This window comes from Antechinus flavipes, chromosome 4, assembly GCF_016432865.1.
Source record: "Antechinus flavipes isolate AdamAnt ecotype Samford, QLD, Australia chromosome 4, AdamAnt_v2, whole genome shotgun sequence".
NCBI lineage: Eukaryota > Metazoa > Chordata > Mammalia > Dasyuromorphia > Dasyuridae > Antechinus > Antechinus flavipes.
In genome coordinates, this window is record NC_067401.1 from 52,744,406 (window position 1) to 52,765,589 (window position 21,184).

General features: G+C 36.9%; 1 protein-coding gene across 3 annotated transcripts in view; it reads right to left on the minus strand.

Moving 5' to 3' along the window:
* Positions 1 to 3,338: 3,338 nt before the first annotated feature.
* CEPT1 (choline/ethanolamine phosphotransferase 1) overlaps positions 3,339 to 21,184 on the minus strand; it is a 39,092-nt gene continuing 21,246 nt past the window's right edge. For 2 of the 3 annotated variants that reach the window (XM_051993055.1, XM_051993057.1), the window contains exons 5-9: positions 13,577 to 13,661; positions 7,327 to 7,458; positions 6,727 to 6,885; positions 4,692 to 4,817; positions 3,339 to 4,242 (exon numbers count right to left, since the gene is read on the minus strand). In XM_051993055.1, the coding sequence (XP_051849015.1) occupies positions 4,123 to 4,242; positions 4,692 to 4,817; positions 6,727 to 6,885; positions 7,327 to 7,458; positions 13,577 to 13,661 (622 nt within the window). In that variant the 3' untranslated portion in view covers positions 3,339 to 4,122. The remainder of the gene's footprint in view (positions 4,243 to 4,691; positions 4,818 to 6,726; positions 6,886 to 7,326; positions 7,459 to 13,576; positions 13,662 to 21,184) is intronic. The other variant, XM_051993056.1, reaches the window with a different exon arrangement.

The window sequence follows — 21,184 nt, forward strand, 5'->3', positions numbered from 1 at the left end:
TCAGGTATCTCTCTCGAGTATCCCAGCAGAGATGCACAGTTGGAGTGCATGGTTTTCTTTCAGAAAGACTCATTTGATGTTCAACACTTCCCTTTATACCATCAGGCAGACTTTTGGTCGTCTGTGCTGATGAACAACGTCAGGTCACCATATGTCCCCCGCATTGTTGGCCTTTTTACCCATTTGCATCATCTGGGCTTTGGTAGAGAGCGGGACCCATGAATGCCGACACTATGGCTGCCGCTTCCTTGGGGATGGCACTGTCTTGGCTGTGATTTTGGCCAGAGTATGACGGGGAAGTCCAAGGAAGATTTGTTTGTGGGAAATGGTCTCAACCATTGGTGATAAAGGGAAAAGAGGCTTGGATTTGAGGACATTGGTTCAATCCTTAGTTACTTTGTGTGACCATCAGCAAGTCATTTTTCTAACTGGTAAATGGAGAGAAAGAAGGGCAGAGAGAAAGGGATGTTAGACTAAATGAACTCTAGTACTTTCCACCTTTACATGGATGCTCTTAGGAACAGAGCCAGTTCAGGTCTGCGGCACTTGAACTTTAGGCTGATGTTCCCCAAGAGCTCTAGTATAGGCCATGGGAGAATGGCAGTGAGGGGACTGTTTAGGGTACTCTCCCACCACTAAGGGTAGCCTAAAGTCCATGAGAATACCAAACATGAAACACTGCTCTACCCCTGTGCTTTCCAGTTTGGTGAGACAAGTGAATGAAGCTAAAGAAAGCCAGGGGTCAGTACCATCAAGTATTACAGAAACAATTAACTTTCAGGGAAAACAAGAAGTAAGGGAAAAGAGATAAGGCTATACTCATTTTCCCTGGGCTGGGGTGGGGGTGCTAATAGCCCATTTCCCCATCAATTTAGCCAGGCTCCATGTTTGAATATTCTCTCATGATTGACCTGAAACAAGCTCCGTTCAGCTATTAAATTTCTTCTAAGAGAAAGGATCATAGAAAACTAAGAGTTGTAAATGATTTTAGAGCACAATTCATGCAACCTCTCACCTCTATAACTGATAGGATGTCCATTCTCTGCCCAGATGGTTCCTGGGTATGAGATTGCAAATCACGACCCTAGACAGAACCTCATGGGACAGCTACTTATTGGGCATAACACACATGAAGATCCAGCAAAGGAGCATCAGACAGAACTGGGAGACAAAAACCTACAGAGTATCAAGAAGTGGGTTACTGCTAATGTCAAAGGCTGCAGAGGTGGCAAGGATGAGGACTGCCATTGGATTTGGCAAGAAATGATTCGTAACATAGAAAGATCAGCTTGGCTTGAATGACATCAGAAGCCAGTCTGTAATTAGTGAGAGGAATGGAAAAGGAGATAGCTATTTGTAGTGGGTCTATTTTCATCTCCAATGCCGGGAAGAATAAGGTGATCAGGTTGGTTGCGCACTCTGGGGATACTTTCTCAGGTTTTGAAAGGATCATAGAAAACTAAGAGTCGTAAATGATTTTAGAGCACAATTCATGCAACCTCTCACCTCTATAACTGATAGGATGTCCATTCTCTGCCCAGATGGTTCCTGGGTATGAGATTGCAAATCTCAGGTTTTGCCACAAGAAGGAAGAAAGGTTTGTGATGATAATTGGCAGGGATGGATGCACCAAGTGCTTTTGTTTCTTTAAGGCTAGTGAAAATAAGGTCCTATTTGGGATAGTAGGGAGACTGGAATGAGGTGGCCATCTGCTGGAGAGAATGGGATGGAATGGGGTTACTTGTGCCTACAGAGAAGCTGCCTTTGGCAAAGAGAAGGCTCATCGATTCATCTCTTCAGTGAAATAGGAATGGAGGCGGACACAGTGACAGAAGGCATCTGGGAAGGGTTGAATTGAGAAGAGAAAAAATTTTCAGTGAATGACCTCAGTTTTGTCTGTGAAAGAGCAAGGTTCCCAGACGGCAGGGTGGGTGAACTATGGGCGGTTTAAAGAGGAATGAAAAGATGTGGAAGAGTTGCTGTGGTGAAGGAGACAGCAAGTCAACTTTGGAGTGTAAAAAAAGACTGTGTTGATGCACTGAAAACGGTTGAGAAAACATAACAAATTTGTTGTGATAATGAAGAGGGAACCCTGAAACTCTAAAAATCCTCAAAGGAGAAAATCTTCAACCTCTTCATTTCCATTAGCATATTTTTGTGATTTTTCACTAGCTTTGTTTGGAAGCATACTAAAAGCAAAGGCAGCAAGTGGGAATAATATAAGAATAATAAGGATTGGCAGGGCAAGATTAGCAACAACATAAGACAAGAAAAATTCAAAAGAATAAAAGTGTACAATTAGACTGATTCACTGTACTCAGTGCTGGGATAGTGGCTAGGAAAGAACAGATGGATAAAGAGATAGGAGAAAGTAGTTAGGCAACAAGGTAGACTGACAGCAGGTTGTAATTGGATAAGAGAATTTCAGGGTTCATGAACATGCAAGTGGAGTGACGGTAGGATCAAGGGTGTCACCATTTGTGTATATGAGGTGGGTGGAAGAGTAGGTCATGGCAAATAAGCAAGTTAGAGACTTGGGGAGGGAGATGTGTGTAAAGGTATTTCAGGGAGTGTCATTAAGTATGTAGAAGTCCCTTGGTATCAGGGCAAGAGTTGGGAAGGAAAATCGGTTAGCCAGTCATTGAATATAGTCTCTCAGACTGACAGTATGAACTGGCATGTCTTAGAAAAGATTCTGCACTAGGGTTTGGGGAACCTGTTATCCTGGCACTACAACTTTAACTGGCACTGAACTTTGGGCCATAACCTTTCTGAGTCTCAGTTTTCTTCTCTATAAGAGAAACATAATAGTATCTCACCGAAGTACCTTACTCACAACAACTTTGATTATTATCTCCATTTAACAGAGGAACTAAAGATCTTGCTTAACTCACATGGACTTTGAAAAGCAAATACAGCTATTGACAATGCCGGGTAATGAATAATGCAGATCTCAACTAAAATTCAGATAAGGGAAATAAAAAATGCAGTTTAGTCACAATGGTTTAAACCTTTTCTGTTAAAAGAGCTTGTATTAGTCTCTCTTCCCCACAATGAAAGCAGTAAAAACTCTTCTTGTAAGACCATTGGAACAGGGATACAAAGCATCACATTTCTAACAGTATCTTAGTTATTCTAAGTAAAGAGCAAAAAAAGCAACCCCACTGATTATTCTATTTGTATAGGGATTTGGTATCTCTATACCACCAGTTCTTGAAAGGTTAACACAGATGTTTTTTAAAACCCACGCTAAAAGCTTCAATTTCTCTTTCCACAAGCCAGCAAAATGTTTACACAATACAGAAGGGTCACAGTACAGATGAAGACAACACAACTCATAGAATTTCCTTATTTATTAAAGAGCAGAAATAAATTTTGCTTAAATTTCATACAAAAAAAACCCAAACATTAAAACTTAGTTTTTAAAGTTTTTCCACTGGAATAAAATTGAGAAATAAGTTGGCTTTTAGATAATATATTTATTTAAAAAAATAAAAGTAATTGACAAAAGATACCACATTATACTTCATGCTGAGAGGCTCTCCCCTAGGCCCAGAAGGCCATCACTCGTTCTTCAGTAACACTCGGCCTTCCCCAGTAATGTAAACACAGGAACCCTTTCAACCCAGTCTCACAGTCCCCAGCACTAGCACAGCCACAGGAACTAGAGTGCCATGAGCTGAGCTCCTTAGTAAAGAAAATCTGAGTGAACACTAAACAAGTATTTCACTAAAAGATGATGATTTATTAAAATTATAAAGTAGCAATCTTGTGGTCTGTAAATAGTTTACATTAGAAATTTTCCATTGCTGCAGCTCTGCTCCCCAGGACAAGTTTATTCAGTATTCAAAGGTAATGACAAAGACAAGGCATTATTTCCTGCATGCTTTCTTGGGCCAAAACCAGGACTACATGTATGTTTTACAGGATAGGACTTGGAATTCCCCTTTCTCACAGAGGCTAGTTAAGGAGTGTTACCAAGAACGAAGACTAGAAGTTATACAACATTGATTATTATAAATTAGATTTGTTCTTATCCACCCCCATTCTTCTCAATGTTTTCTGATTCTTTCCTGCAGAAATATCTGCTTCCTATTTCTTATTACAATAACAATTAAGTCACTAATGATGATTAGAATGTACTGTGGAGGCCTTGATTCTGAAGACATGTATGCGCAGGTGGGAAGCAATCTGATTGCAGACACTGACACAGTAGCGAATTAAATCAAATAAGGAGAAGACCTGCAAAGAAAACAGCTTTTTAGAATTTTACAAAGTGTTTAGACCTTTTTAAGAGATTTATCTCTTTTCCAGAATCCCACTTAATCCATGAAAAGCCCAAATGAGCACAATTTCTGCAGATTCCCTTTCTTTAACCATAATATTTGCAAGAGGCTGACTAGCTTACAAGCCATTACTAGTTATGGTTTGTAGCTACTGAAAGTAGGAATCAACTATGACTATTAAATAGACAGGATAATTAAACCAAGAAATGGTATTCTACAAGGCCCTAGAGGCATTATTGTGTTCTGATGGTTCCAAATTAAGTCATGTTCATTACAAATTCTATCAAAACAAGCCTGTGTGCATCATTATTAGATAAACCAGGTTTCCGTTAGAAATTACAGGCTAGCTCCTCAAAGTGAAGTTACTTTTACTACTTAATGAGGTAAACAAAGCATACCACTTACCAGAGCAATCCAAAGTACAATATATTCATCAATAAAGCTGTTAAAATACTGGTCCAGAAACAAAAGGGCAGGACCTATGAAGGCTGTGTCGTGTAGACTCATTTCACTCTTGGTCATGTGTGCCACCTATGAGTAAAAGAGAATTTAGCAGTGTACCTTCACACTGGCTAACAGTGTGGTGCCAGATTTTGTTTTCAGACATTATTCAGCTGCATAAACAAAAACAAAAACTTATTACATAGGAAATAAATTTCACTATCTCAATAATCTGCTATTTTCCACAACTCTTCCATGACTTCGTAAATCTTTGAGATTTGCTGGGCACTTCAAAATTACAGCATATGGGAAGGAGCCTCTCAAATGCTGGGCTATTTCTCTGACCACAGACCCTCAACCAGAACTACCTTCAAAACCTTTCTAGCTTGAAAGAATGTGCCATAGTTTGGTCCCTTGGCTATTACTTCAATAAGTCTGGAGTCACATCTAAACTGTGATGAGGCATCAATCCCAAAGCCTTCCAAACCCCTAATAATTAAGAGCTATGCAAAAGCAGGGACCAGCAATCTAAGGAGACAATGAATTCTGCCTCCTGAGAGTTTTCAAAGACTAAATAAGAAGGGATTCTCCTTTTAGGTATCAAGTTTTTTCTATGTAAAGGCTCCCTATTACTTATAGGATCGAATATAAAGGATCAGATCGCCAACCTTACCCTCTCTCACCTCACCTTGTCTCTCACTAATTCCACAAGCAGGCCTTGAAAACAGCGCCGTGCGCCCCACTTGCCGGCCTCTCAGGTTTCCCTGGCCCCTTTTGAGGCTCAATGGACACCCCCTTCCTGTGGAGGCTCCCTGGGGCAGGGCTGTGCGTGGTCCCAGTGCTTTGCACCAAGAACTGCATAACCAACATGATGAGAAAACTCTTGTTTTGTGAGCAGTTCCCAAGGGAGGCAGTGGTAACCCAGGCTGACACCAATGCAGGGGTTTACATGTACAGACTGACTTCCCCATCTTTAACAATCCTAAGGTAGGTAATACACGAGTGACTGTCCCATCAGACATATGCATCAGTTGATATTCATGGAAATACAATGATTCATCTGAAATCACAAATCAAATAGCTGAACTGAAGCTCAAATTCAAGTCAAGGTACAGAGTGAACTTGGGAAAAGAGAGGCAAGTCCCTCAACCTTCTATCAGGAGAGAAAAATGACCTTTGTACAAGTGAATCTTTGGCCACAGTGACAAGCAGGACTGGCCGCCCAGAGGGGCAGAGTCTTCCAAGGTCACTGAATGAAGCTGTGATTTTACGGATTCCAGCTTGGCTCATGGCTACTTAATCTTGGGCTGCTTTGGACAGGAAGAAAGAATCAGAGGCTGGAGACAAAGGTCAGAATGCAAGGGCACACAGAGGGACTAAGGTCAAAGGACAGACATATGCGAGGAGGGAAAGAAACAAAGACCCTCACTCTTACATACAGAAAAGGTGGAAAGGGAAACAGGTTCTTTTCTGAGAATTCAGCTGCCTGCCAATGGCATCAGGACAAACAGGGATGGCGACTCAGGTCCAGGCTTACTACAGCTCTGAGACTGTCTAAGGGTGGTATTCCCTCTAAGCAAAATGTGGTATTGTCCAAATCCTTAAACTGAGGGATGCAGTGACTTCCAGCAACTGAAATGTAAAGCTGTAGCTGCAGGATAGAGGTAACATATCAAACTATAACATCAAAAGTGAATCTGGCTCCTATTGGACCTTCTTCATCAATAAGCACTTATTAATCGTCTACAGTGCTCCTGGTATTACTCTAAGTGCTGGGGATACAAAGGATGGCAAAAGGACAGGGGCTGTCCTCAAGGAGCCCACAGTCTAATGAATGGGGACTACCTTTAAGATACACTTTGAGAATTTGGAGGAAAGGGAAAACGAGCCTGAAGGAGGTCCCAGAGAACTGCAAGATAACAAAGCTCAGCAACTACAGGCTTGGTACACAAGCAAAATCTAAACAAACAAAAATGAGGAGTTTTAATTTAGTGCTTACCACAAGTTTGTTAGTGATTTTAGCAGCTACAAAACCAAAAGTCAGTATATAAAGACAGGGATGTTTTTCAAAGAGCTGAACAGCTGACTTCTTGTAGATCATTGCAGCTAAGGTAATCACTGATCCAATATGGAGAAATGGAGAAAGGACACTTGTTCCCTATATAGAAATCAAGAGAAGAGAAGAGTTAACACACTGTACCCCAACAACACCGAATGGATTTGTTGAGAAATCTGAGCAGACTCGGTTCTCCTCAAATTCTAAATCTGAAATTTGTGGAAGTCGTGCTTGACAGCTGTTTCTTCAGTTGAACAAAGGAACAGCTGACTAAAGCAATGGCAAAATGGATTAAGTATTAAAAAAAAAAAAACCCACCCCAAAAACAAAATCAGGAATTTTCCTGTGAATTCAAACTTACTAAGCCATGTACCCCTAAAGTTGTTTGTTTGTTACTAAGTCTAAGGGTGAAAACTGTAAATTAATATAACTATGATTATATTTTTTATATAAGAAAAAGTTTCAAATGAAAAAATGAAAGTGCAGCTCTTCTAAATCTTAACTCAAATCAGAACCAGAAACAGCAAGTGAAAGTATACTTACTGCTATGGTTGATCCGTTTTTGCCAACACCACCTGTGAAGATTACACGGAAATAATTTGTACAGGAGAATATGGTCCCTGCTACAGTACAAAGTGCTGGAAAAATTTTCATTTGAATATTCAGCACTGGAATCTTTAATGGGAGAAAGAGAACAAAATTAAAACATGTATAACATGAAATAAGCTTATTTATATTTGTTCAGTGAATTTAAATACTTTAAAACCAAATTTCTAAATTTATAAGCATCATCCTCTCCTATATCCTTTTCTGTGGCCCCATTTCAGGAAGAATAGCTCTCATTTGAAACAACAATAACCAAGTATCTTTTCCCGTTTTTTCCTATCAAGAGACAATGCTGCCACACTTCAGAGAATGAGAATGAACAGCATCAAGTCACATTTGTTTTGACATCCTTTTTTTGGCAAAATAAGACAATAGTAGAAGCTCTTTCGTGAGTGAGCAACACAACTAAGTTCCAGTGTAAGGCAAAAGTAGCCTGGAGTGAATCACACAATGAATTCTCTTCAGGCCTTTATGATACATACCCTGTTCCTTTTGACCTCTATTCGCCAATCACTGGTTATTTAAGAGCAGTGGAAGAAAACATTTCAAACACGAGAGAACAAAGTCTTGGGCTGGATTTAAAACATAATGGCTCCCAGAGAAGAATCCTAACCCCACAGAATTGAAGTTGTTAGTATAAGCCAAAGGCCACTGAGGAGGAAACTAAAAGAAAAGCAGGCAAGAAGGCCCTCAACAAATTCACCCAACTATACCTCACTTTACTATGAGCCTAAAAAGAAAAATGCTAACATAACATGTTTTATAAAGTGGGAGATTATTCACTTTATTCAAGGATTTACTAAATAGTTCCTTTAATCAGCAGATTGTTTCCAATTAAGATTTAGTTACTGTTAAAAAAAAAAAAAAAACAACAACAAAAAACTTCATCAGTAACTGAAGGAAATATGCTGACAAGTCCAACCCTAGCATAGTTCATAGAACTGGGGATTATAACACAAATAGCAGTTGAAGAAAGTGGAGGCATTTAGCTTGGAGAAAATTTGGGGAGAACCTGATAGCAATCTTAACATGGGAAAGGCTGTTATGTAGAAGAGGACTTGTTCTCCCAGGCCTCTGAAGGCAAACTCGAAGAAATGGAGAGCAGACAGGGAGGCATGTTTTAGTAAGTTATAAAGAATTTCCTAATAACTAGGGCTAGACCAAGGTAGAATGGGCTGCCTCCCCTGGCATCATTAAAGCTCTTTGAGCAAAGCCTAGATGGAAGACCAGTTGTCATGAATGTTATAGCAGAATCCACTGCTAAGGAGATGGAGGCTAGTCTGCAGGGACTTTGAAGTCCTTTAAACTCTTGAGACTTTGTGCTCCTAACTGATAATCCATCAGACATGTAACTATCATATAAAGTGAGGTATACTTGCGATGAGTTTTAAAAGTCCGTATTTCATTAAAAAGTCCTCTCCAAAATTTCTATCCCTTCCCCCCAATTTAGCTTTTCCATGTATAGTTTTTTGATATTACATCCAATTTTAAAACATGGTGATAGTAAAATGGAATAGAAACATTCTAGTAGTTAATTGCATTCACAGAAGAATATAGATGCAAGATGAAAAGATCACCAATGACTTATTTACCCTGTTTTCTTACAGTATAAAGCAAGTAAGAGTATGAGTGAGAATACGAAATGTAGCCATTAAGATCTGATTTCATTATCAATCCCAATTCAAAAGGGAATAGAGTGTAGACAAAAGCCAAATTAAACCTAGGGAACTGTCATTATTCCACAAATGTCTCATTTTACTTCATTCCTTCAAAACACTGAAGAACTCCATTTATTTATAGAACTCTATGACCTCTTGCAAAATTGTACTGCTAAGTTGTTTTTTTCAAAGCATCTGTTGATGTTCTGTTGCACTGTGGAAGATTTTAATTTCATGAATTCCACATGCTGGTCCAGTTTAAAAAATGACAACATTTTCTCGAATTCTATCTGGCACAACACTGAACTGCTCCCTTTACATTCCCCTCTCCCAATTCATAATTCATTTTCAATTTAGGGGGAACAGTACTGCTGCTTTGAGCTCCAAAAATTAACTCTGTTCCAGCTCAGAAAAATCATAAGATCATATCAAGTCAGTGAAATCTGGCTGAAATTCAATTCACCTCTCACCATATATATATATATATATATATTTTATCACTGTGTTTTCCTCCACAGGGACAAAGAAAACCTTTGGCAAAGACAAAAATGCCATCTTCCCCCATTTTGCAATGAGCACTAAATACAGGGAAACCCCTACACCACATTGGTGCTAATACCCATGGTATAGGCTAACCTTGATATAACAGGCTTTTACTGTACGTAGTTTTTATGTTTTGGGGGACACGATTTGACCCATGGTATACATCCAAATCTGTGTAATAAAGATCTGTGCCATAACAGAGTTCTACTGTATTTAAAATTTGATGAAATCACTTTAGGGTCATGGAAGCTCATATTGGTGCCCTATGAAAGAAGAAAAAAGAATATAGAGCATTAGTACAGCCAGGCAAATTAGTACATGGCCTGGGCCACAAAGCAGAGAAAAGGGCAGCAGGCCTAGAGGGAAAAATATAAGCTGTTCTCCTCCTTTCTCTTACCTTCTCTGTAGAAGAACCATTATACAGGAGCCCAGGCACCCTGCCCTTGCATGAGGGAGGCAAGAAGTCAGCTTCAGAGTCGCAGAGGAGGAAGGACTAGGGTCAGGAGAACTTTCAGCCTCAAGAGTATCTCCCCTAAGGCCTACACTGAGATACAATATTTAGGCGCCACTACTTAACCCACATTTTCTTTTCCCCTTACAACTGGGGGCATAATGACAGTAGCAGACACCTGCAACTTTCCTTTGCCTTAATTTCTCTAGCAATGTCCTTTTGCATCTCAGAAACAAAAAGAGCCACTGGGCTGTCATCTCTGAAAATGTGCTGACAGTGAGAGCTAGACTGACCACACATTACCTCTAGCCTTGAGGACCTCAGTCTCTTTCATGTGGAAAGAGGTGTCCTTTAAGATTGGAGAGCACAAGTTAGGTTCCTTATATCAAAAGAGAACTCCTTTGACCACATTTAAGTTGTAATGTGGCTGATGATGCCCACTCAATTTGACATTGGAAATGGAGTTATGATAGACCAGTTGGTCTTGTGTCTTTGAAGAGGAAAACTGATTTGCTACATGTTACCAATGGTGTTTACAATGGTGTACTGTATTTTACTAATACAACAGCAATGTAATGTGATGGCTGAAAAAGCACTATGTACTTAATAAATTCAAACATAAATAGATATCATCACCATATTGGGCTCAGCTACCATCCCTCTTTCAAAGAATTTGGGAATCACATATTTTAAGGTGGCACCAAGCCTTATCATGTATTGAATGATAACCAACATTGTTTTCAAATTGTTGAAATAGTAAGAGTATTTTTAAAACAACCTTAATTTTACCTCTTTATTTCATCAATAGAATTGATGAAATTGAGGCACACTAGGCTCTAGAAACTTGAGCCTAATCCTACTGTTAAAAGAATTTTATCAGAGAAATATTCATTTATACACAATTACTTCTGAAACACGTCAAAGAATAAGAGTTTAATTTGCAGAAAGCGCTCTTAAACCTTAAAATACTACACATTATCATAAATCAAAATAGCAATTTGACTTAAAAAGAGAAATGGATCTGAAATCCAATGGAGGAAATATGACTGCAATTCTATATAGACTTATCCCAGTATTATGAAGGCCCTGAATTTGTTTTTCATCAAACTGGAATGATTGAAGGTGGTTCTGAGGAGTGCCAATAAAATGTGCCTTTCAGTAACAATATAAAAGTCCTTCTTCCATACTATAAAAATCACAATTTTCTCAGTTGCTGGAGGTTCCCTCCTTGAATGCATATATGGCAACTCCTTAACAATTTTGTCGATAGTTTTCAAAAATTATAGTGACTGAAAAATTCATCATTCTAGGCCAATCTGCAGAAGAACACCTCCACTAATGGCTAAGCCAATCTTGGGGTAAGACAGGAATAATCAATCCCCAGATCCACATTCAAATTCTTTCCAGTTTGGCTGGATCTATTAGAGCTAGTGCTCCCCTGGTCCAGCCTTCCAAGAATTCTCAGCATCACCATTATGCCTTGAGGTGGCACTGGAGTAGAACTTTAGTGAAAGATAACAAAATCCAAAATCTTTTATCGTCTATAACTTGGCAACTGAATACAAATGCAGCTGTTCAAGAAAAAGTTTCTTATATTTGAAAACAAAAGCCGGCAATATAAGGACATTGTGGTCATTCTATTTATCTTGATGAAAATCTGTTTTCTACCAAACAAACAAACAAACAAACAAAAGAGCCAGAAATTAAGTCTCAAATTCAGAAGGACAGATATAATTTTTTAAAAATATAAAACAAAACAAAAACTAGCTAATTCTCTGAAAACAGCTTAGTAATGGACTGCTTGCCTGGGGAAATATCTTAAGTATAGATTTCCTGTGTTTAAAATTTAGGTTCTGCTCTTTATATTATTAATCTACTTTCTTTAATACTACAGTAAAAGGATCCACTTAAAATAAATTTAATTTCACCTGGATTTAGACAACAGCACATGAAGAATTTGTATTCCCCAAATTTGTCTTTGATTCTGGGGTAGCCAAATCATTTATCAGTTGTAGCCAACTACCAAAATCTACAAGAAAATTATATTCCTGAGTCCTATCATATTACCTTCCACTTTCATCATATATAAATGTCTGCAGTGCCAGAAGGAACATAATGTCAAGCTCTGAAGTAATATCTTTGCTATTATTCGATAATGAAACCACATGCTCCAAAATGTGGCAGTTTTATGTTAATTACAGAAAGCTGTGCTGGGCACTGAATCAAAGAGGGGTCAAATATTCCCAAGTCCCTCCAGAATTTAAAATTTAACTGGGAAATATTTAACAAATATTAAAAAAAAAAAGTTCAGATGTTAATATGTGGATATCTAAATCAATATAATGCCTGCAAAGATCTATCCTTATGTACAGTTTAGTGACCCATTTCTATTTGACTTTTGAATTGGTCCATATTTTTAATGCACTTTACTTTAAAATCTCAGGACAGAAATCCATGCCAATATGCTAATACCATGAGGACACTGAGGGAAATTATTTCCTAGAATTCAGTTTTCAAATTTAAATTAAAAACAAAGTGTTAGAATCTATTTGAGGGCTTAAAGTAATAAAAATCAAGTTCTTACAGACATTATTTGGGTATTATATAAACAATATGGTAAAAAGGAATATGGTAAAAATAGAATTTACTCAGATAATATATTGGTTGTAGTTTTATTATGTTCTCCCTAATGCTCTGGTAGTAAATGCTTAGGGGAAGTGTAGTAGGGGCAAATTAATTGATTTTTTCCCCCTCCATTTTGCTTTTAAATTAAACAGAATTTTTTTTGGGGAAAAAAAAGATTTATTTCTAGCTCAAGAGCTTCCTTAAAATAACCATTAAATTACTCGGGGGGTGGGGAGGGAGGGGAAGGGTAGAAGTAACAATACAGTTACAGATCCAATGATAATGGGCAGAAATTGTTTTGCCTAAATCTTTGTACAATATACTGCCAGCAATTTGTGAAGAAGAAGTATACTATGTTATAGAGACTATCTAGATTTTGGATAAGGTGGAAAAACCAAAGGTCTAACAAAAAAAAAAAAAGTCCTTTAGCACTGCTTTCAAGGAAATGTTAATTCTATTCTGGGGGGAAAGCATACTCTGTCCATTATACTGTCTGTAGTTTTTAAATGTATAAAAGGAGAGTTTAATGGATTCCACTCGTTCAGAAAAGGAAATAAAAAATTTGAATCATCCTCACTTTTGAGACATCTTGATGTACTACCTGCAGCCCACTTTTTTTTGCAAAAAATGAGACAACTACCAGCTCTGAGAAAGGTCATAAATTCTCAAAGGCCTTCAGGACTGTTATCTTGGAATCGAACCAAATGCTCTATTGATTGTTAAAAAGGTGACTGACATTCATCATGTCTTAAAGAAAAATACCTGTGTCTTATTGTTATTGATGTTTTTGGTAACAAGGAGGATGAAATAATTTTACATGTTACTGTTTAATTGGATTATACGGCATTTGAAAACACAAGCAGGATACATAACATGCATTACATGGGATATACAATGTGAACAAAATTACCATAGATTGCCAAAAAGGTGGTCCTCCAATCACTGCCAGCAAATGCATGATTATTATGAAGATTTGCACTTCAGTCACATCAATTCTAATTAGGTACAAAAAGCCAAAAAAGCAGAATTACTCAAAACAATTTCAAGTTAATCACCTGCAAGCTTAGCAGCTCTCCTCTCTCATGCACAATTGAAAATTCTCCAAAATACTGGGGAAGTAATAGAACAAATTGGAGAACATAGCAACAATTTGTTGAGGAAAATTCAAGTAAAAACCCATAAAAATTCTTTAATTTAATTTGATAAATTTCACAGAGCAATAAAAACTTCACCTTTTGTGAAAGGGATTTTTGGACTCATTTTGTGTGAAACAGAAGCAAAACAAATCCAACTGAATGAACAAAAAAGTCCTATCAAAGCTCAACCTTTCTCACCAAAAAAGAGAACAATTTTGAGTGTTAACTGCCCAAAAAGGAGGTATTTGTCATAAATAAATTTATGAAATACTTTGCAATATCAGAGAGCAAAGTAGTTAGAAAAATTAGGCACTTCAATTAAAATGCAATAAATAAAACACTATGTATGACTTTGCATGAACTTGTTGCCTTTTAAAGAATGAAATTGTCCACCATAATAAAAGTGAGGAAAAACAAGCCTTCACACATTATTTTATTTCTTGTTCTCATTAATCATCTACCTAATCACTGAGAAATTCACTTAAGACTTCTTCAAAGTTTTCTTTGAAATTGGGAATACTGCAAATGCTGTCACAGCCAAGCAGAAATGATCTTATCAGAAAAATGAGGGCTGTAAAACTTAAAAGCCAGAAAAGTGTTAAGGGAACAGGGATAAAAAAAATTTAGAGAGAGAGAATGCAAAATCTATCATTCATTTCTTCCTGAAGGTGTGTTAGAGTAAACTCTTGATCTCACTCAAAGTTTGTAGGAAGAACTGGGAAAGAAAGAGGTTTGAGAAAAGCGGAAAGCAAGAGCAGCAAAGGCCCTCAAAGTTATGAGTTTGTGAGATTAACACAATTAAAATTCTCCACTTCCCTGTAACTGTCTCTGGATCCAAACAAATCCTCCACAATTCTCAGTTCAAAATCACTACTGCTTGAAAATTGATTCTAGGCAGGGAAGGAGTAACTTTGGTACACATACATGAATTAGACTAACTAGAATCTGAATGACTGATGTGGTGCATAGAGTCACCAAGAGACTGAGTAGTAGGCTGGAAGATAAGCAGGGATCAAAGATGAGTTGCTCAACCTTGGAAGAGTTAGTGGAGGGGTACACATTTTATAGCTTTTTACTGGATAGACATTTGAAGTAGCCATTTGGAAGAGAAAGGGCCAAATGTATACAAAACAAAAATGTATGAAAATGACACATAACCCTTTTGCCCCAGTTGAATTTACAACATGAATGCAACGTACAAAATGGTTATTGGTATGATCTATAATGTGGTTTTGGGCACCAAAAGTTGCAGTTCGGTCTTTTGAAGAATTCACAATGGCCATTCTCTTTGGCAAAAGATAGATTTATTGAGGGGGAATAGGTTACAGATAAAATGAAGGGATTTAATAGACACCTGGAATGGTAAATATGAAATCGAATGGGAGACCATATATATGAAAGTCAAGTTCCTCACTGGAAATCACAAGCACCCCCTTGAGGTTGGGGCATGCCCTTAGTTGTTAGGCTAAATTGTTAAAGGGACTTAGCACCCTAAAAGATTGTTAGCTGAAAGGAGAAGAACCCCGTGGGGTTGAGAAGCACAGTGTAGTTAGGGAAGATACCATGTGGCACGGTGGGGGGATGGAGAGGAGGAGTGCAGAGAGAGAGGGGAAAAGACACCACAAGGCAGAATGCTGTGTCAGGATGACCCAAAGAAAGGCAGCAGCATGAACTAGAAGTTGTTTTATAGGGGAAATTTAGCCTCAGGCTTTTGATGTAACTTGGATTTCTGAGTGGATTATCTTTAGAGAGTGAGACCAAGGAACTAAATTGATCTCCATTAGCAGAGTCTTCTTGGTTGCCTGAAAGATTTTTATCAATTCTTCTGCTAATCACACGTAACACTGAAGACCTCATTAATTATCACTGCAAAGTGCCAAAGAGAAATTAAAAAAAAAATTTTTTTCTGGACTGTCCCATTTAAAAATGTTCACATACAAAATCTTTTAAAAAGTATTTTGGCTGTTGTCCTTGCATTTAGACCACCAATATCCTAAAGGGGAGAAGCAGAGCCATCTTGTATACTAGGTAGTTATGGACTGCTTTTTTAGCTTTTTAATTTAAAATACCTTACTTGAGGTTGACTGTTCACTGCTGTCAGAGACAGCATCTTTGGGACTTGCTGTTTAATTCCTGAAGATGTGGCACCAACCTTGACTAACAGTGAAAAGACTTCTTGAACTAATCCCCAAGGATATGAACTAAAGCAAGTTTAAGAGAACAAAACTATGTTTTGTATGCAGATATAATCATGAAACAGTCAATATCTATCCCTTTTTTCCTTTTTCCCAGAATAAAAATCTCTGGATTGATTCATTAGAGCTGCTATAAAGAAGTAGGTCACTTTAATCTCCTTTGAGTCACAAAGAAAAGGAATTGTATTCTAGAAGGAAGAAAACAAGTCAGGAGTTTAGCTTGCTGGATTCGATTTCATTGAATTCATGGATTCAATGGATAGCTTTAAATAAGTTCTGACACAACTACTTATTATTAAAATGAGAACTGTAGGTTGAAATGTGCCAGTATTTTAAGGCACTGAAGCTAGTTCTCACAAACTACACCTTGTAAAAAAAGAAGTAAGCAAAGCACCTAAAAATTGGAGTTCTCTTCTAAAGAGAACTTTATAAACAGTACTCATACCTTTCACAATTTCAAAATGTCTAAATGAAAACTTTCTGGGCAAAAATTAAGTGTAAAGTTTTAATCTGACTGTAGCTATTGAGATAGAAAGAAATCTGAAATTAGAAAAAAACTGATCATTTGTGGCCATTGGCATTTCTCTTTTAATATAATCTGAATTCTAAACAGGCTGCAAAGTAATAAAAGAGAACTTCATCTAAAAATTCTAGATATCCTGTTCTGATGTAGGTACAATTATTCTTGTATTAAAAAGGAAAAGCCAACCAAACTTTTTATTGGTTGCCAGAGAAAAAAGAAGGTAAGAAAAAATGAGTCATGAAATTTCAACTTCTGTTTGGGAATATCCACATGATACTTTTTTGTTGTTTTAAATCAATAAGTCTTTGAAAGTGCCTACTATGTGCCAGGCACAGTGTGAAAGTTGGGATAAGAAGTTTACATTCTTACTGGGAGAAAGAGGATACAACTTATATATAGATAAAAGAAATACAAAGTGACAGGTAAAGATGAAGCAGTAGAGTTCCCTTGGAGAAGGCAGCAGCACTGAGCGGCTTGGGGAACCAAGACAAAGGCCCAGAACCAGGTAAAAGGGAAGTCACATACAAATCACAGCAAGGAGTTTGCTTGGACTGCAATCAGCATACAGAGACAGTTGGAGCTTGGGAGTCACATTGTGGAGAGTAACAGCCCAGCACTCCGGCTTCCTCAACAAGGTAGTAAGCAGCAACACACACTTGTGCTTTAGGAATATCAATCTGACATTTGTGTGGAGTTCTTCCAACGAAAAGTTGAAATAATATTTTACTGTCAATGTCAAAATATCTAAAGCCAAATCCTCCTTGATTGGAGGGGAAAAGAAAGAAGTCTGCTAAATGACCAGAGTATTTTTCCTCCATGAAATGGGTCCCTCAGATTGAAAGTTAGGGGGGAACTATGGCCTTCTATCAATCATGGGAAGAAACTACGGATAAAGTCACCAAATGTGAGGCAGCTACCTAACTTGAAGCACACTAAATGAGCACTTTGAAGGAGAATAAAGAAAGGTAAAAATTCAACAAGACTGTGGTCCAAAGGAATGATTTCATCAGGACTCCAACTACAAATAAACTGGCAACTCACTTGCAATTTAAAGCCTTAGAGAATGCCTAGAGTCCAAGGAAATAAAATGACCAGCCAGGAAATGTCAGAGGTAGGAAACTCATATTTTCAGACTCCAATTATAGTTCTCTAACCAGTATGATCCTCTGCCTCTCTTGACAAGTCACAGACATCAAAAATGACTGAGAGAAGATTTCAGATCACTGTAAGTAGGGATAAAAATAATGTGAAACAATAATCTTAGTGAAAGGGTAACTTGTACAAGTGGCAACTAAACTAGTATATTGGGCTGAGTCCCAACAAAGCTGGAATAAACTGACAAGTCTCAGACTTAATAAGATTTACCATAAGCAAGTTTGTCCATTTGAATATATTTTCTTGATTATTAAAGCATTAATCAATAAGGATTATTAATTAATTAATAAGGATTATCAATGTTGCTGAGGCATTTCAATTGTGTCTAACTATACTTGGGGCTTTCATGGCAAAGATACTGGAGGGATTTGACATTTTTTTCTTCAGCTCATTTTATAGTTGAAGAAACCGAAGCAAACAGGGTAAGGTGACTTGTCTAAGATCGCAAAGCTGATAAGAGTCTGAAACCAGATTGTGAACTCTGGAAAATGGAGTCTTCTTTAGACCCAGTTCTCTATCTACTTCATCACCCACCTAATAAAAAGTTCTTTTCTAGAATCTTTAGGCATACTGTGTATCTTGTTCCATATTTTATGAAAAATATTTCTCAAAACAATCAAGAAATTGTGCCACTTAATTTTTCTACTACATAAAATACAAGGGTTTCAAAGATTTTTTAAAAAATAATAACAGCTTAGTATTTAAATACTGCTTTAAGGTTTACATTATACAAATTTTATAATCACAAGAATCCTGTAAGATGGGTGCTACTATTATCCCCATTTTACAGGTGAGAAAACTGAGGAAGAGATGTTACCTGATTTGCCCAGAGCCACACAGTATTAAGTGTCTAAGACAGTATTAGAAATCAGGGATCTTCCACATTCCAAATCCTGAGCACTAGCTACTGTATCACCTCTATGTATATGAGATACATGCATGTATAGGCAGATATACATACATTATGTGCTTATTTAAAATAATTTAAAGTGACAAAGGCAGACACACTATAATTTGAACAAGTGATCAGCCTTGTTAAGAATGAGCTCATATTATGAAGGACACTGATTAAAGCTCCTTGAGAACAAAACTGGCTTTTGCCTTTCTTTATATCCTTGACTCTTAGCAAAACTGCTAGTAAATGCTTAACAAATGCATACTGAATGAGAAAGAAAAATGCCAGTCTGCAGCCTGATTTCTAAAGTTAACTAAGTTTGTCCATTTGAAGGTACTGACTTAACTATTAAGGCACCAATTAATCAAATGACTGGTTGATCAATAATCACTAATAAAAAGTTCTCAAGGACTAGAAAAGTAATAAAAGACTTGCAAAAAGCAATTGTTATCCTTATTAACAAGAAGAGGATGAAACCTATAAATTCATCTTATCTTTTCATCATCAATCTACTTTGTTTTTCTGAAAGCTATGGAGTTGAAACACTAAATGGCTAAGAGGCAGAATAGATGGAGTGCCAGCCCTAGAGTCAAGAATTCTCCTCTTCCTGTGTTCAAATCTAGCCTCCGATACTTACTAGCTTTGTGACCCTGACCAACAGTTTGCCCTTTGTTTTCTCACTTAAATGAGCTTAGAAACGCAAACTAGTATCTTTGCCAAGACAATCCACATGGGGTATAATGAAGTGTCAGACACAACAACAAAAGCTTCAGAATAAGTTAGGTAATTCTATAATTGACTGGATGATATATATGTATGAATACAGAATTTCAACTCAAATGTTCTACCCATAAAAAAATCTTTAAGATGCACTGACTGATTTCCAATAACAGAAAGAAGCCTCATCTGTGTATTTGAAGAAAGGCTTTCCTAGAAGTTACTCCTGAATGATGCTAAATATGGGCGCTTGAGGTAAATTTTAAAATTTCTCTTCATATGATAATGATGATACCAGCATAAATTTAAAAATGTAAGTTTGTGTGAGCAGTAAGCATTCATTCAAACATAGGGGAAAATGGAAACAATTTTAAAATGGCATTTTGTCATTTAAAATGCATTTGCTGCTAAAAAATATTTCAAAGACAGTACTCCATAAAAGTAAAGTATGTAGAGAGCTTTGAAAAGGAAAAAGTATACCAGTAAAATGCTTCATCAATCATTCATTCATTATCTACTCATTGTGAATAGTGATATAGAAAATAAAAAAACGTAGGGGCTAAAATTATCCTTCTATTTCTAGAAGATTTAAGCTGAAAGTATAAGGAGAAGCTACCAAAAGAAAGGCAAGAACATTTAAGACTGGGGTGATAACTGGCAACCTAAGATAGATTTGTACCAGTTGACCATAACAAATACATGTGCAAAATGACCTCTGTGTTCTTAAAGAGCCTTAATTAGCTGCGTTCCAATTACTATTGACATTTTAAGTTTAGATTAAGAGAAGATCATTACTTAGTCATTTTTCAGTCCAAAGTCTATGCTACTACTATTTAATTACTGGAATCATAATTCTCAAATGACACGAGACATCACTGTTCCTAGTGAATATCGAAAGCTTTATATTTCCAATTCCATTTTACTTATGTGAGAAAACTAATAAAAGCCCCTAGATGGGCAACTGACTCACCTAGCTATATAGAGCCAACTATCAGATTTCATTCAGAAGATTTTTCCTATTGTTAAATTATAAAAATGAAGTACTGCTATTCCTGTGACCAAAAAAAAAGAAAAGAGAGAAAGGAGGGGGAATGAAGATTAAGGCACTACCACTTTGGAAAATGAATTTTTCTACTAACAATATATTTTTACTGTCTAGAACTACTGTTAATTCTGAGTTTGGGGGCAATGGACATACTAATTCCTTATATAACATTATCAGAAAGATGTAATGGTCGCTTAAAAAAAAATCCCAACAAAAGGAGAGTGCTCAAAGGACAACTAACATGATCTCAAAGGTTGATAATACTGAGTTTAGTTTAAAGCACTAATTAAAGAGGAAAAATATCATCATGACTTTTTTATAGAAAAAGACACAGATAAAAATTGTCGTATTGGAATGCAGTGAACAGCAAATGAAATAAAGGTGGAAAATAAAGATGCACTTTCTTTTTGATAAAATATTCAAAACAAACTTCTTTGGACAGGCTTCAAATAAGAAAAACTTAAAAGGCGACTGAGGAGGGGGAAGAGGTGGGGAGAAAGCAGAATATTCCCTGAATTAACTTCAGCCATAATCATATCCTACTGGCAATCTTCCTATTTCCCAAAACATAAAAACACCCAAATGATCCTATTTAATGGTGGAAAGGTTTTGCTTAAAATAGTTTTAGACCAAAAATAACCAACATTTAAACAAAGATTTTGTCTATCAGAGAAGCTTCTGTCTAATCATTTTTCTACTGAAAAAGACTAATTTTATATTCAGGTATTCACCAAAAGGATGATTTAAAAAATCTGTTTCCAATAGGATGGATTTTTATTGCCCTATTATGCTTTTAGATTGCTTTTTTTTTTCCTTTCCTTTTCTTTTTTTCCCTGGTGAGACAATTTGTTT